We start from the raw sequence: 15,804 nt of genomic DNA, 5'->3' as shown, positions 1-15,804 counted from the left end.
GAAAAGAGGATGTTACCTCAGATTTTATGACATCAGTTGACATATCTGCTCTTAATGAAATAAGTCCTCATTGAAAGACTAAAATACCCTATTTTTCTTCCATGCCTTTCTTCATCCACTATCATTCCTAGCATAATTTCATATGTTTATCTTCTCAACCAAAACCCAAATAATCTTCTACAAAATTCAGAACCATGGTCCATATCAACCTTCAACAAATTGTCAAAGTTTTGATTTTCCCTTTCAAGAGAAATCCAACGACAACATCGTTGCCACCGGCCGAACACAAATCGGCATTCTTACAAAAAAAAAATGTTTCCAAAATTCACATCTAAAAAACACTTTTCTCAAAGAAAAAGAAACAATTTGACTACAATCTCAATCTTAAAATTGTTTGGATCTTCATTTTCCAAAATCCTTCACCCAAGATTGTTTGCTCTGTTCTTTCATTTTGAATAGTAATCGCAACAATTGTTTGATCAAAATATTTTCTTATCGACCACCAGAAAAGAATATATAATGTTCCCTTGTCTTCGTCTTCCTTTACCTTATGCAGAAGTGTCAATGGTCTCGACGAAGTTTTTCTATGCGAGTCTCGTGGTCTTCTGTAAAGGTAATGGGTTGATGATGGTTCATGTGCGGTGGGGGTTTGATGGGTGGTGGAGGGTTCATGTGTGGCGGTGAGGGTGGAGACAAAAGGATTGATCGGCGGTGGAGGGTTGATGAATGACAGTGGAGGGTTGGATGGATTGCAAAGAGGAGTGAAAAGGATATATAAGAAGATGATTAAGATTTTATGAATATAAGAGTAAAGATGATAAAGAAGGTTTATGTGCGGGAAGAAGAAGAAGAGAGCATAATGGTGATTTCCGCATGGACCTGGTTTCATTAAGGGTATTCTCATCCAGTCATGTCAAAATTTCTAAGTCAACAATCACTTATCTAAGTTAACTATCGCCACGTCAGGTAATCATGACCACATCAGCGAGATTATAGACTCAGGGTGCAAAACTTAAGTGGTTAATATTTGTAGGGCAAGTTTAAATGAATTAGTAAATTCAGGGACCAAAATTCAAATTCACTCTATTTGCATAGACTAAATGTATAAATTGAAGTAGATAAAATAGTCAAGAGGGGGGTTGAATTGTAACCCTTTAAAAATTATCATGCAACTTAAAATTAATTCTCACGTTGTTTAGTTGTGTGTGTAGTGTATACTAAATTTAATGTGTTTGGCCGTTCACAATCTCTTGAGTGTTGTATTTAGTATCATTTACGAGTCTAATAATGATTTTATATCATAATGAGAGTGTTTTTTTTTTTATTGTGGAATTTTTTTGATGTGCGGTACCACAACTTTTGGTCCATCATACGATGCCACAATAACTATTTTGTAAATAAATATATACTTAGTTTTTGTTATTTTGATTAATGTATACATGCCCTCAAGTTATATATACGCTTTTTAAGACCAACAAAGTAGATAAATTTAAAGAAAAAATATATCTTAAACAAACACTTATTTACATTTTTTTTAATAAAGAAACACATATAACAATAATATCAACAATGACATAGTGACCAATGGCATCACACCAAAATTTACTTATAAGTTATGAAAATATATAACTACATCCCTTACAATATTTCACAGTTATTAAAGTCATGTAAATCAACATTGAAATGCTCTTTTACATCCTTATTATTCTGCTATAATATTTTAATGTTGTAGGGAAGGAAGAGAGGAAGACCATCAAAACAATCAACTGCAAGTTTGAAGAAACAAAAACGTCACAATCCTCCATGGATTGGAAGATGGCTCAAGAGAATGAAGATGAGGAAAAATGGAAAGGAAGATGCGGTAAGATCATTTATTATCTTCATTATTTATTCTACTTTCTAATTTCTTTTGTTGGTACATTGTTTAATAAAGAATAAATGCTACATGTGGATAGATTTTACATTTCCCAAATGAAAACTATGTGAATGTTTTTCTCATAATGATCTAATTTATAATTTTTATTTTATTATATTTTGATTCATTTTTAGTTTTATTGGTATTTTCCATTTGAAATAATGCAATGAATGTCATAACATTGATCTTTTACAGTTCTATATTCACAAACATGTACCCAATCTGATTTGTCGATCTAAGAAAGAAGTTGAAAGGTATGAGAAGGATGGTACGTGGCCAGGTAGAAAACCTCAAAAGAAATATCCATGAGCACCACTAATAAACCGACAAAGGTTAGTATATACTTCAACATGTTGTTTGCATTATATTAGAAGTTTTTTTGATGATATGTTATTGAGAAAAATCAATTATGAACTTAAGTAATTAAAATTATTTTAAAATATCAATAAACTTTTGAAATTTATCCCTTCTATGGTAGAATTTTTGTGACCTTTTGTAACACCTCGAATTTGAATAAGTGTTTGTTGATGATTTGAATGATTATTGTTAATGTAAGATCGAAAACTTCTTTTTTAGTTGAACTAATTGCGTTTGAAAGAGGGAACAATTTAGTTTATTCATATTAAATTTCATAATTTTACCATGCAAATATATATCTCAATAACTTTGTGAACACAGTTTCTCTATCATATAATTTAAAGCAATATTGTGAAGTGAAACTAACTGAATTAAGATGATGATTGATGTATGTTTATGAATTGTTCTAAAGATGAACATATGTGATGAAATTGATGAATGTTAAGTGGATTATTACTTAGATGGTAGTTGCGTATAAATTTTATGTGTAAATATTGATAAAATAAAGAGGTTATATATCTATGTGTGCGCGCGCGCCTACGTGCATGGGTGGGTGGGTGTGGGAGTTGGGGGTGGAGGGGTACACCTTAAAATGATATGTTAGTGAAAGGTTCCATTGTCATGATCCCTTATGTTCACAAGTCGGATAGTTTAAATTATCAGATTTTTCTCATGTTCGATAATCTAGACAATTATGTTTAGAGGTTATACTAGAAGTTACATTAGTATTTGTACTCTAATTATAAGTTAGATAGGTTAAAATTTAAATTATGGCTAGAGTTAAAGTTGATTTTCTGTGTTCGGAAACCAACTAAGATAGTTAAACTCACATCAACATTATTTAATTTTTACAGGAATGAATTTACAAGTGAAGCTGGAAGTAGTTGGAGTTTTATTATATGGAGGTGATGTTTATGATGTATTTTACTTTAAATATGGGATTGTCTACATGTGACTTCTTCTATGTACTTTTTTATTTTGAAGTATTTAACTTCGAGGTGGTTTTTACCAAATAAGTTTGAGAGACCGCATTTGTATTATTGTAATATTTAACATTGTTATAATTTAATCTAGATTTGTATTATAGTGGTGTTACACCTGTATTAGTGGTATACTTCGTTCAAATTAAAATGTTTTAGGGTTAGGTGAATGAATGGTTTTTATTTTCCATAGTTATCTTTCCATTTTCAAAGTGCAAGCCAACTCCAACAACAGATGATTTAGGACATAAGTCCAATCTAACTTGATGGATGTTGGTCATTCACTCTTGCTATGGTATTCGCACCATTTTATAACTTGTTTAGCTTCATGTGTGCTATGCAAGAAATAATATCTTCTCATGATTATGAACCTTGGAATTTTCCACCTAGCTATCAACCATTTGTCTAATAGATCCTTGTATCTTCTATTAATAACTTTGTTATTTAAAGTAAAGTGTGTGTGTTTAGAAAAGAATCATTTGGTCTAATACAAAGTAAAGATTAATCAACACTGGCAAACTTTTATGTGACTTTTTTCAGGAATTATTTTATCTATAAACTGGCTCCATGCGTCTTGAAGGAAATTCATTGTATACTTAAATTTCCCTTATTTTAGTTTTTCCACATTTACTTCCTCTTTTTTCTACTTTCACTATTTCACCAGCATTTCAAAAACACTTAAAACAAAGGAATAAATGTTTTTGTACTTTTCTTCATCTTTTACTTCCCTAGTATTTTCTGGGATAAATTATCAAGATCATTGAGTTGGAGAATGTGGTAATGGTGAGTACAATGCTTCCCTCCATGTCCATTTTGTTCTACCTAATTTACGAGGCTATAGTCATTGATCATAAGGGGTAGGAAGGCAGATTAAGAGATAAACATTTTAAAGATCGGCTATGTTTGTCATGATTCTTAGATTCCTCTAGAGAAAGGAGTTCCATATGTGATAGTTGATTTCCTCATTTTCCTTTAGGTTGAAACTTGAAACACAAGAAAAGGGGTTTGAATTGAGTTTCAGGGTTTTTAAAAGCTTTTTGTTATTAACCATTTTCTTAAACGCGGTTTGTTTAGAAAAGATTGAACATATAATAGTTCTTTATCAAAAAAATTATCTTCATTTAAAAACAAAAAGAGAAACAAGGGGACGTTAAATTATAAAGAACTCGAAATAAACAACGAGGTAAAGAGAAAAAAAAAAGAGAAAGAGAAGAAGAAAAAAGATACGTGAAGAAAAAAATAGACACCAAGCAAAAACAATAAAGTAAATTATAAAGATAAATGAAAAAAATAAACCAAAAAGACAACTATTTTAGATAAAGTTAAGACTTAAGACATCAATTATGATACCACTATTTGATATCAATTGAGATATGCTAAAGAAAAACTAAATTGGAACACTAAGAAACCATTTAAAATACCATTAACATATAGCAATTAAACAGGGATCCAAAAACAAATATGTAAACAAAAAACATAAAATAATATATGTACAAAAGTACATAACAAAACACACAAGAAACACAACACTAAACAAAATGCTTTTTAAACGAATAAATAAACACAAGTAAAAAACAAAAATCTACACGAGTATAGGGAAGAGAAATAAGTGAAAGTCATTTTCAAAAGTCATTCATTAATATTAGAATCAATACAAAATTTATATAAGAATAAAGAAATCCTAAGTAGAAAAATCTATGTATAGCTTCCTTCACAAATTTAGTAAAAAAATTACATGATTATAGAGAGTTGTTCTTCAAACTTATTCTTGTTATCTAAATGGATCTTGTACACATCTATTATTCGATGAAGATTTAAATAAAAGATTCTGCTTGGTGATTTGGAGTAGTCTCAACAAAGAACATTTCCTAGTGACTAGTTGGATGTTTTGTTAGCCATGGAAGTTAAGAAGTAAGGATTGTTAATCTGCTTCGGAGAGATCTTAGATATTTTGAGAAGAAAATAATAATGACATTTTCTTTTAGATATTTTGTAAAGTATTGTATGTTCAGTCTCATGATCAGCATATAAATCAAACTCAACCTAAATATAATTTAATTAAAATATCACTTCACAGTTAATTGTTATATGCTTGTGACCCTAAACATTTCCACTAAACAAGCAATAATATAAAATATTATTACCTCCATCTCTAATTATAAGACTCTTTTGAGAATATTTTTTGTCCCTTTTTATAAGATTTATTTGGTATTTTCAACATTAGTTATTTCTTAATCAACATACCACTAACTACTATGTTATGTCTTTTTGTTCAGTCATAATAAATATTATGTTGAAAATATAAATTGATATTCTCACTTTTAAAGGATAAAATTATAAAATAAAAAATAGTAATTACAAACAAATTTACTACTACTAACAATTAGGAACGATGTAGTAGATTTTATTGTCAATAAAAACTTCATATTAAATTAATGTTATATTACAAATAATAAGTGACATCTTTTTTTTTTTGTGATGGTCAGGGTTTGAACCTCGAATGCATTGTCCATATCAACTAAGCTAAACTCACAAAGACATATATGTGTCATCTTACAATACATCATTCTTTTTTTAAAAAATCTAACAATACATCATTGTTAACTAATTTATAGAAAGAAGAAAAAAATCAGTTATTCAATTTATGTATGATTGGCAAATATTATCTACATCACTCACACTCACACAACATGGTTTATTGGAGGCTCAAAAACTTCCACAACAATTGTTAATGATACTTACACAACAATTATGTAGAGTTCTCAAAATCGAGGGTGGATTCAATTGAATACCACTCTTAATATGCATACTATGTGAATAATTGTTAGAGAAATGATATTTGAACAACTATTTTTTAAAGTACTATGATTATTTATTACTCTCATCATAATTAGCAGTAATACTTTAATGTGTTAAATGGTGTTTACATCCTGTCATTTGGGTGAGTTTTAGTTTACCCTTGTAAAAAAATGGATTCTAATTCGTTTTTGGACCTTTATGACATCAAATTTCAAAATTTAAGGTATTTTTGCCAACTGTAATTTAAGAGAATTTGGGTATACCCCCGTACCATACATCTATTTTGTACATACAAGATTCACGAAGGTCCAACACCAAAGAATCTTTAAGGTTAGAATCCAATATGTTTTTTATTATAGAGGAGTAAACTAAAACTCACCCAAATTGTGAGGGAGTATACGTCATTTAACCCTAATTTCATTGAAGATACTTTTAAGAACATCATTCTAATATTTAATATGGTCTCACAGCCAAGTCTATCTATTATAATGGCTTCACTATGTTATATAATCAAGGGTTAAATATGTTTTTGGTCCCTATAAATATACAAACTTCTCATTTTGGTCCCTCTAAAATTTTCCTTCAACTTTTAGTCCCTATAAAATTTCCAATCACTACTTTTGGTCCATATTTTTGAGTTAATTTTAGTATTTTTTTTTAGTAATGAAATTGTGCATAATGTGTAGAATATTGTAAAAATCTTTCCCAAAAAAAATTAGAATTTTTTAACAAAACATAAATTAAATATGAATTTTTTTAACCCTAAAAAATATAAAAATTTATATTAAATTCATGTTTTGTTAAAAAATTCTAATTTTTTTAGGAGAGATTATTATAATATTATGAATTTTTCTGCAAAATTTTATTAAAAAATATGGATTCTAGATATGATTTTACTTTAAAAGAGGGACCAAAAGTGAAGATGGAAAATTTTTGGGGGACTAAAATTTGAAGGAAAATTTTAGAGTGACTAAAACACGAAAAGTTGATATATTTATAGGGACCAAAAACATATTTTACCCTATAGTTAATAACATAATAAATGATGCCATATAATATATCAAAAATCATATAACTTATTTAAATTCATGATATGAATAATAACTTATGAGAAATAGATTACAGAAAACAAATGCAGAGTATCATTATTGCAACTTTGTGAGCAAAATATTTCAGAGCATTATGGATTATGATTCATTACCACCTACTTTATTTATGCAGGAATAATATTCTAGACAACAAATACATGCCATATTTCCTGAACATGATCAAGATAAGAGATCATAATCATAAACCAGATTTAGAACTAAACAAGATTTGAGGATATGTAGTAGAAACTACACTCTTGGCAAAATGGTGCTGTGGCAGGAGACCATCATCGGTGCAATTGTTCTAGCAGAACTTCCTGAATTTACAGTATAACAAGGATTTTTTAGCATTTGTTCTAACATAGATATAAAGAAGGAAAAACTATTTCTTCAGTCCTTTAAGTATGACCATTTTCTCAGAATGATCCTTTAACTTTAAGGCTAACAGTGCAAATAAAAGAAACATAAAGGACCAATTCGAGAAAAAATAACTTCAGTGACCAATCCGAAATAAGGATCAAATTCAAAGGTCCACCGATGTAATTTTTCCTATAAAGAAAGATAACATTAATACCTCTAGAAAAGTCATTCTCAATCAAAGTTCTCAATTTTGACGGGAGTAATATCATCAGCAACATTGAAGCGCCCAATCAGTCGCGCAAAGAAAAGCATTTGTTGTTCAAGTGTATACTTGATGTTCTCAGCCTACATCCAACCCATTTGGTTAGTGCATATTATATCTGTTTCCTACATAAACTACATTTATGAAAGAATTAAATCAGCGTATACCTTTCGGAAACCATGTTGTTCTCCTTCATACTCAATAAGAGCAACGGGCACACCTTTTTTCTTCAATGCCTGGTAAATTTCACGAGCTTGACTCGGCGGCACAACCTGCAATGAGTATAATTTATTTATCGAACTGAAATTTGTTGATTAGTTTAACTAGATTTATAATAGGCTAACAGTGTACACTTTAGAATCTTTTTTGATTCCTGAACTATCACTCTTTCTCCGATTTGGTCTCAAAGTTATCGAGATATAATAAATTGTTCCTTAACTATTCTCAATCAATCAAGTTAGACACTAAATGATCACTCTCCTTCCTATTTTAAAAGTAATTTAGAGACAAACTAGATGAATTGCAGATAATTTATGGATTGTTTATTATATTTCTATGGTTCAAGGAACAAATCGAAGGTTTACACACTTTGTTACTAACCTTGTCCTCCAATCCTTGAAATAAAATAATGGGACAAGAAAATTTATCAACGTGATTGATTGGGGATCTTTCAAACCACGCCTTCTCACCTCCTGCAATCAGTTAAGAGAAAGACTGAACTTCAAATAAAACATGAAAAAAGAGCAACTTGATGCATCAAGTGATCATCATTGACTTACCAACTAGATTATCAATGTAGTGAGATTCAAACTTATGAGTTTCTTCTACCAATAACTTCAAGTCAGCTACCTGTTTGAGAGACCAATTGACCAATTAATTACATTGTAACGATAACTATTTAATCTGAATTTTCAATTGAAGTAATTGTAAAACATGCTACGTTATCCATGTATTGGTTAAAAAAAAAGGCTGAAAAAGGTGCATGCAGCTGTAAGCCATTACATGGATAATTAAAACCAGTGTTGTCAAATAGCGGCTATAACACCATAACGTAGCAGAATTTGGACAAACTGTTAATGTTCCGTGATATGCAGTTTAGTATAAAGTGTTGTCAAATTGCGGCTCAAGTGCTGTAGTGTAGCAAAATTCGAACAAATCACTAGTTTCTGTGATCGGCAATTTACAACACTAAATAAAACTAACCACTTAAAAGAATATTAAAGCAGAGGGAAAAAAATTGTTCATCACATTCTTATCTTTATTAGTGACAAAAAAATGAAAACAAATAAAATGTACAAAAAATCCAAAAATAATTGGAGTTGATGACAAGTCGGAAACTCCACGAACACTCATCTTTAAGAAAATGAATTCTCTATGGATAATAAATGTGAAAGTGAAGGGTAGGAAGATGAACTTACACCATACAAAGAAGCCCCAGCCTTAAAAGTATCTTTAAAAGCAAGTGCAGCTAAGGTGGTATATCCACCGGCAGAGCCCCCTGTTATACAAAGCCGCTCCCCGTCAACTTTTCCGCTGTCCACCTAGATAATACATCATATAACACAAATGTGTGTAAGTAATGGAATAACACTTTCATATTTTATTACTACAAACTTGGACTATTTATATAAGAAAAAATTTACACTATTACTTGTTTTCTTAATTAGGACTAATAATGACAGAATCAAATAAAATAAATAAAATCCCGGATAATCTGTATAGTTAAAGTAGTTAGGAGTTGTTATAGTTAGTTAGTTGAGGTTGTTATATAACACTATTTGTATAAATATGAGAATATAAAGATAGTCATGATGATTCAATATTGTATGTTAATTGAGTAGTGACACTATTGAGGAGATATTTCTCTTATATTCTCTTTTATCCTTTCTCGACCTTTCAATAAAATTGTTCAATTCTTGAGTTCCTAGCAGAATCAAATGAGATTTTTGCGGATTCTCCTACACTACTAGAAAACAAATCATTACCAAATATGTAGCACAACTGCAACAGTCATTGACATCCACTATTCCCCAGCGTCCTAAAAGCCGATCTCTGTACTCCCTGCCATAACCTTCCAAACAATTATATAATTCAGAACATTATTTTGCAGGAAAGGCAAAGTGAGAAACAAACCACTTCTAAAAAGAGGGTGAGAAACAAACCAGTGCTTCCACCATAATTAACATCAGCGAATGCCCAACCACGACTAGTCCAGTACTGAATGCTCAAATTTAAAATTCCGTGTGTTTCAGCTGTTGGTCCTCCTGAAATATTTTTTTAAAAAAAAATAACACATTTAAAAGTGGTGGTTCTACAATTACTAAGTGATGATTCCTACAAGTGGTGGTTGTACTACTAAGTTATTGGTACGCAGTTTTCCTAAACCAACAAATTAAACTGTGATGGTTCCTACTGGACCAATATTTACCATGGCTCTTCAATAATAATGGAGGTTTTTCCCCTTCAATGGCTCGGTATGTAGGATTAGATGGTGGATAAAAGTATGCATAAGCATTTTGACCAGGAACTTCAGTTGGGAATTCGATCAACTCTGGCTTACTGATGTACGAACTATATTTTAAACTATCCGGTGATGAGGACCAAATAATATTGAAGTCAACCACTTTTGATTTCTTGTCATCTAAAGCCACCTGAAAAAGCAAGAGAGCTATCAGGGAGTGAACATAAATGACTTTAGCATTAGAATGGTAAGAGAAAGAAGAAATCACCTTGGCCACTGATGATGGAAGAACTGCAGATGCTCCTTCGACAAACAGGCAATCAGTACCAGAAGTCTGCAATGGCACAATTGCAAAATTAAGATTATTATTGTGTGAATACTTGATTTAGACACAAAGAAGCAAAAGAGATAATTATGAAAATTACAATGTTATCGATATCTGTGAAAGGGATATCAAGCACGCTTAGGTTTGAGCCCTGCGCATCTTCAATAATACCAAGATATGACACTCCCTTCTGCCTTCATACACAACCAAACCATTGAATTAATTGTACCACAAATTCTTAAGTTTGCTGGGCCAAGGCCACTATGGATTGCATGAGAGAAAAGATGAAAAGAGACAGATAAGTAGCAGACTAAGAATCAATCACCTGTAACTGCAAGCAATTAAGTTTCTCTGCTTAGGACTTTTCACGAATTCATAAGAATTCATACCAAAAACCCATAGTGGCCTAGCGAACTCGGCATCCAAAGAATAAACAGGCACGGCCTTATTTTCTGACTCAATCTGTAACAAATTGAAGAAGTTAGAAAAGAAAAATAAAATGTAAATAATTAATAAATTGCATAATGGATATTGCATGGCCAGTAAAAAATAGCAATCAAACATGCTTGCAACCAAATTGTTTGTCACAATCATCTCACTGAAAAAGGAATTCGAGACAAACAGCAAATGAAGATGATAATTGAAAATTCGAATTATCAACCAAGAGCATCTGTAGTATTAAAACAGAAGTATTTATTCACAGAAATAGTTGACTAGAATGCATAGTTTTCTTGTGAATTTAAAATTACACAGTATTTATGAACATTTGTCAATACAGACGATCAAAAGTTAATTAAAACTATATATATAATTCATAGCAAGCAGGATTGATCTGTGAAATATAATTACCCATTTATGGAGATTCCAAAAACCACTTCCCCTATCCGTGATGAAAAAAAGTTCCCCTGCATAGTTAAAATAAAAAAATGTGTATATTAAACAAGAATTCACAGATTTTTGTGGGTGTTACATAAAATTCCTAAATTAAGTACCATCAGAGGACCACTTGGGCTCAGTTGGAGACTCCACAACTGAAGGATCATTCCCAGCTACACAAACACGCTTGTAGATCTCTCTGCATGGAAACTTAGATGATTATGCTTCAAGTTGAAAATGTGACATATACATGTAATATGAAACAGTAACATCAACTATTATATGGACCTCGAAAACTAGATCCAAGAGACAAAATAAGATCCAAAATGGAGGAATCAAATCTATGCATGAGGCTTTATGAAAACGGTATATGAAAGTTGTTAAAATTAAGAATCTTTAGATATTCCTTTAATTGTACAATTTCCTAGATTGATTGTTATTACTCCTACACTATACAACTTCCTAGGTTAGTGCTTACTAATTAAGTATTCAATGTATTTATTGTAAAATCATTATAGATACAAGGTGTGTGATCTCATTATAGACTCACAGAATTTACATCACAAAGAGTATCAACACCAACAACCTCAAAGTATGTACTATAGTATATACTTAATCAAGTAATCGCTTCTTTTTTTAAGGATATTAAAATGAACCCCTATAGTATATACTTAATGAACAAAAGATGTGCTGTATGATTCAGAAAACAACTATATATCTGCATAAGTATCAACTTTTCATATTTAAAGAAAGGCTGAATCTATGGTGCAAGAGTGTAGTAAGTCTAGCACGGAGCAACACTTTTGTTTATGGTTGGATTGAATAGTTTCACCGCATCTCTTGATGGACCTTTAACATAGGATTTATTACCCTTTCCCTCGCACTTGCCGAATTTTTTTTTATTTTTTATTAAGTACAAGTACTGATTTGTTGGCCCCCCCACCCCACGTTTCCTCTCCCTCTTTTCTTCCAGCATCCCACAGTCAGTAAAAAAGCTCTCTCAAAAGAACCATATGGCTTTTGTACGTTGTCTGTAAAATGGACCGATTTTATTAAAATTCAAACCAATGCCCAGACCTTAAATAAATTTTTTATTTTTCTATGAAATCTACTATGAAACTACGGCTTTGTAAATGATTTTGTAGTGAAAGGGACCCAAAGTGGAGGCTTCGTAGAGAAGAGGAATGAATATGTGTTGCTGTGGGTGGCTGTGGCAAAGTGTGTTGTTGATAGAGCTTGAAGACACAACACAGTTCAAAAGAATCAAACTGAATTTTCTGTGGCAAACTTAATTCTCATATACGGGGAAAGTTAAACTGAATTCTCTTCCACAGTGATGATAGTTTGTGAAAAAAAAGATATTACAAGTTAAAATATATGATATCTGATTAAGAAAATGTTGTGCAACAATAGAAGACTTAAGTGAGTCATGCATGTTAGACAAACCCTTAAAGATATCATAAACAGGGTAAGCAGACTGTCTTAATTCTTACACAAGTTACAACTAAGGCAAAGAGTTCTGCTCACCCATTTTCAGAAATATAGCCAACCCAAAGTTCTGATTTATCCCACGGCATATTAGGGTGACTCCACTGTATCCATGCTATTTTTTCACTTTTAGGGCCTAGACGTGGGAAAGCATAGAAGTCGCTCCCACCGACTAGTACTTCTGGTTCTGAAAGTCAAACAATACAGTCAGACTCAGATGTAATAATGATTGTAATACTGTATATCAAAATAGAACAACTTTTGAAAACCTATAACAAGCAACAAATAAATACATAATTTGCAGTATTCATTAAACCCCTCCAGAGGTTAAACACACTATTAAGATAGAAATTGTTACCGTGATCATCCTTGCTCCCAAGTGCTATAGATACAATAGTTGTAGGTGGATTTTGACTGCTCTCCCTACGATCTAGCAATGTGATTTTACATTAGTGACCAAATAAATGATTAATTTAAAAAGTAAAAAACACAATGGGAGCATTCTAAAATAAACCTCAACAATAGACTAATTCTTAACCATTTACCTTCCCTTACAGCAATAAAACGGTTAAAGCGTGTATCCAACACTCCATCTGCGTAGCTTACAACTGGTCCACCATAATCCGGAGTGAGAGGTATAGGAGGCACATCTGCAAGAGAAAAGCACGTGCACGGAAAAAAAGAAAAAACAGCACCAGTTAACAAAATTGCTTGCTTCAGACACACTATTGAAAATAACAGAACGCCAAATCTACATTCTAAGCTTGATCGAAATCAATATACAAGTAAACAAAGTGTATGTTTGGATTGGAAGTGAGTTCGGAAAAATCATGGTAACACCGTGATTTCGTGAAACTCACCATCATTCCAAACTTGCACTAAGATTAACTAAAAAGAAAAACACAATGTGATGACAGAACAAAACTAACATAAGAGTAAGTAAGACAGTATATCAAAGGGGCACAAAAAAACTGTCATTCCTGTCAATAATAAAACAGCTAGACATATAAACTGATGTTGCTTCCTCACCGAGAGAAGTGATGGATTGTTTGTATAATCTCTGATCCTTATAATTTGCAAAAAACACAACATCTCCTGCAACAGTAAAAGCACCACCACCATATTCCTGAGCCAATGTTCTGACTCCAAACTCCTTTGGAGTAATATCCACAGCCTCACCCCCTGGATTTTCCGGCTCAAGAACAAGAACCGCCCGTCTAAAACAAAAACATACAAAAAAAAAAATTAGCATCTATTTTGATTGCCTTGTTTGAGCTTATCTCTTGACAAAAGCACTTGCGAGACTGTTTTGAAGAGATGATGAAAACAACATACGATTCGTGCATTTGCCATTTTAAGCTTATTTCCATAAACAGTGCAGGATAGTGTATGAGTTATGAAGACAGCTTATTGCTTATATCAAAAGATCAAAACAGTTTAACTTTATTTTTTATGTAACTCAAAATAACTAATACATAAGTATGATAAAAAAATTATAGCATAAAGGCTTAATTAAGTTGTTTATTCAAATTCGGTCTTAATGGCCAAACGGATCAGCTTAAAAACTCCAAAAATGCGTTTTTTAAGCTAATAACACAGAGGGTCAATGAAACTTACCCTGATATTGTTAGACATGATTCAGACAAATGAGAGAACTACGGCCATCAACAGTTTATGCATATGTGAGAGCTTATGCTATAAGCCTAAAAGAGCATGTGGAAACAACTTATAACATGTTGGTAAGTTGTTTTCAGCTTATTTCCAATAAACTATCCAATAAATAGCTTAGTTTGACTTTATTTTATCTTTTGTTATAGAAATGATTTAGACATGCATGAGCGCTTATGGTATAAAAGCTTAATTAAGCTAATTTATCTGTGTATGGATGGCAAAAGGGTCACCTTAAAAACTTCAAAAGATTAAATTTTTAATCATTTTTCCACTTACAGCTTATCCAAAAGTACTTATTTTAATCTCATAACACAAATGGTCAATGAAACTTACCCTGATTCAGTTGGACGTGATTCAAGCCAAATGAGACGACCACGTCCATCAACAGCAGTGCCACCAAGTCTCTTGGAAGCTCCGGAGACAACATCAGCAGTGATGGGTGATTTCCAAGAGCCATAAGGGGCAGTAGTGATTGTATCGGATTCTGAGGGGGGTGTATAAGAAGCCATTGTCTTTGTTGTGGAGGTGTTGAAGGAGCAAAAACGACTTCGTTGATGGTGTGTTTTGGAAGAGAAATGGTTGAATAAGCACTTAGAGTAATGAGAAGAAGAAGAAGAAGAACGAGTAAGAGTGATGAGAGTGAGAGCAGAACTAGCTAACGTGGCCATTGCACCATGTTCTTATAATAATAAAACCTTATACTCCTCCATCATGTCCTTATTATAAAAAAAGGATTTAACACATTTTTTGGTCCCTTATTTTTATTTTGAAGTTTACATTGATCTCTCTTAATTAAAAAAAAATGTAGATATTTGATTTGTTTAATTGGTATCATGTTAGTCATTTTCATGCGAATTCATAGTTTTAAAGTATGAGATGCATGCGAATTTGTATTTCATCCACCTTCAGTATCATTGTTCAAGTAGAAAGCAAGTTGACGAGGAACCTTGTGAATTTGACATATTAGCTTAAATGGGGAAGAAGATCGGTTGCAATCTCTAATTTGGGGTGAAGAATCTGGGGAGAAATGGAATTCAATGAGCCCTACTTTTTTTATTTATTGGAGAGTTGGTAAAGTGGGAAGGAGATGTTGACTTGTATGTCACTTATTAACGTCGTTAGTCTTTGATTGAAGGAAAAGACTAATGTGCTACCAATTAAATAAATTAAAGTACATATCTACACTTTTTTTTAAAAACAAGGGATAAATATGAACACCGAA

At 31.7% G+C, this 15,804-nt stretch overlaps 1 protein-coding gene and 1 long non-coding RNA gene across 2 annotated transcripts; one reads left to right on the top strand and one right to left on the bottom strand.

Moving 5' to 3' along the window:
• Positions 1-1,678: 1,678 nt before the first annotated feature.
• LOC11446506 (uncharacterized) lies at positions 1,679-3,297 on the top strand. Its single transcript, XR_003010103.2, has 3 exons — positions 1,679-1,861; positions 2,111-2,247; positions 3,127-3,297. It is a non-coding gene; the product is annotated as an uncharacterized lncRNA (long non-coding RNA).
• Positions 3,298-7,170: 3,873 nt separating this feature from the next.
• On the bottom strand, positions 7,171-15,280 carry LOC11443524 (probable dipeptidyl-peptidase 5). Its single transcript, XM_003600017.4, has 19 exons — positions 14,916-15,280; positions 13,941-14,128; positions 13,457-13,561; positions 13,270-13,341; positions 12,951-13,098; positions 11,540-11,622; positions 11,397-11,452; positions 10,873-11,009; positions 10,648-10,741; positions 10,491-10,556; positions 10,190-10,412; positions 9,924-10,025; positions 9,747-9,832; positions 9,180-9,302; positions 8,541-8,610; positions 8,362-8,453; positions 7,929-8,033; positions 7,714-7,844; positions 7,171-7,456 (listed from the first exon to the last, which is right to left on the bottom strand). The coding sequence occupies exons 1-18, from the start codon at positions 15,248-15,250 to the stop codon at positions 7,731-7,733; spliced, it is 2,199 nt and encodes a 732-aa protein (XP_003600065.1). The 5' UTR covers positions 15,251-15,280; the 3' UTR covers positions 7,171-7,456; positions 7,714-7,730.
• Between the last annotated feature and the right edge of the window lie 524 nt (positions 15,281-15,804).

Source organism: Medicago truncatula, chromosome 3, assembly GCF_003473485.1.
Source record: "Medicago truncatula cultivar Jemalong A17 chromosome 3, MtrunA17r5.0-ANR, whole genome shotgun sequence".
Taxonomy (NCBI): domain Eukaryota; kingdom Viridiplantae; phylum Streptophyta; class Magnoliopsida; order Fabales; family Fabaceae; genus Medicago; species Medicago truncatula.
Note: the sequence above shows the minus strand (reverse complement) of the source record. Positions and strands in the feature narration are given on the sequence as shown.

Excerpts from the sequence above, each read along its gene's own strand:
- LOC11443524 (XM_003600017.4), bottom strand. The coding sequence starts at position 15,250 with ATGGCCACGTTAGCTAGTTCTGCTCTCACTCTCATCACTCTTACTCGT. Across the intron at positions 14,129-14,915 it reads TCACGTCCAACTGAATCAGG|ACGGGCGGTTCTTGTTCTTG; the intron begins GTAAGTTTCATT and ends TTTTTGTTTTAG. Across the intron at positions 11,010-11,396 it reads TTTGGAATCTCCATAAATGG|ATTGAGTCAGAAAATAAGGC; the intron begins GTAATTATATTT and ends AATTTGTTACAG.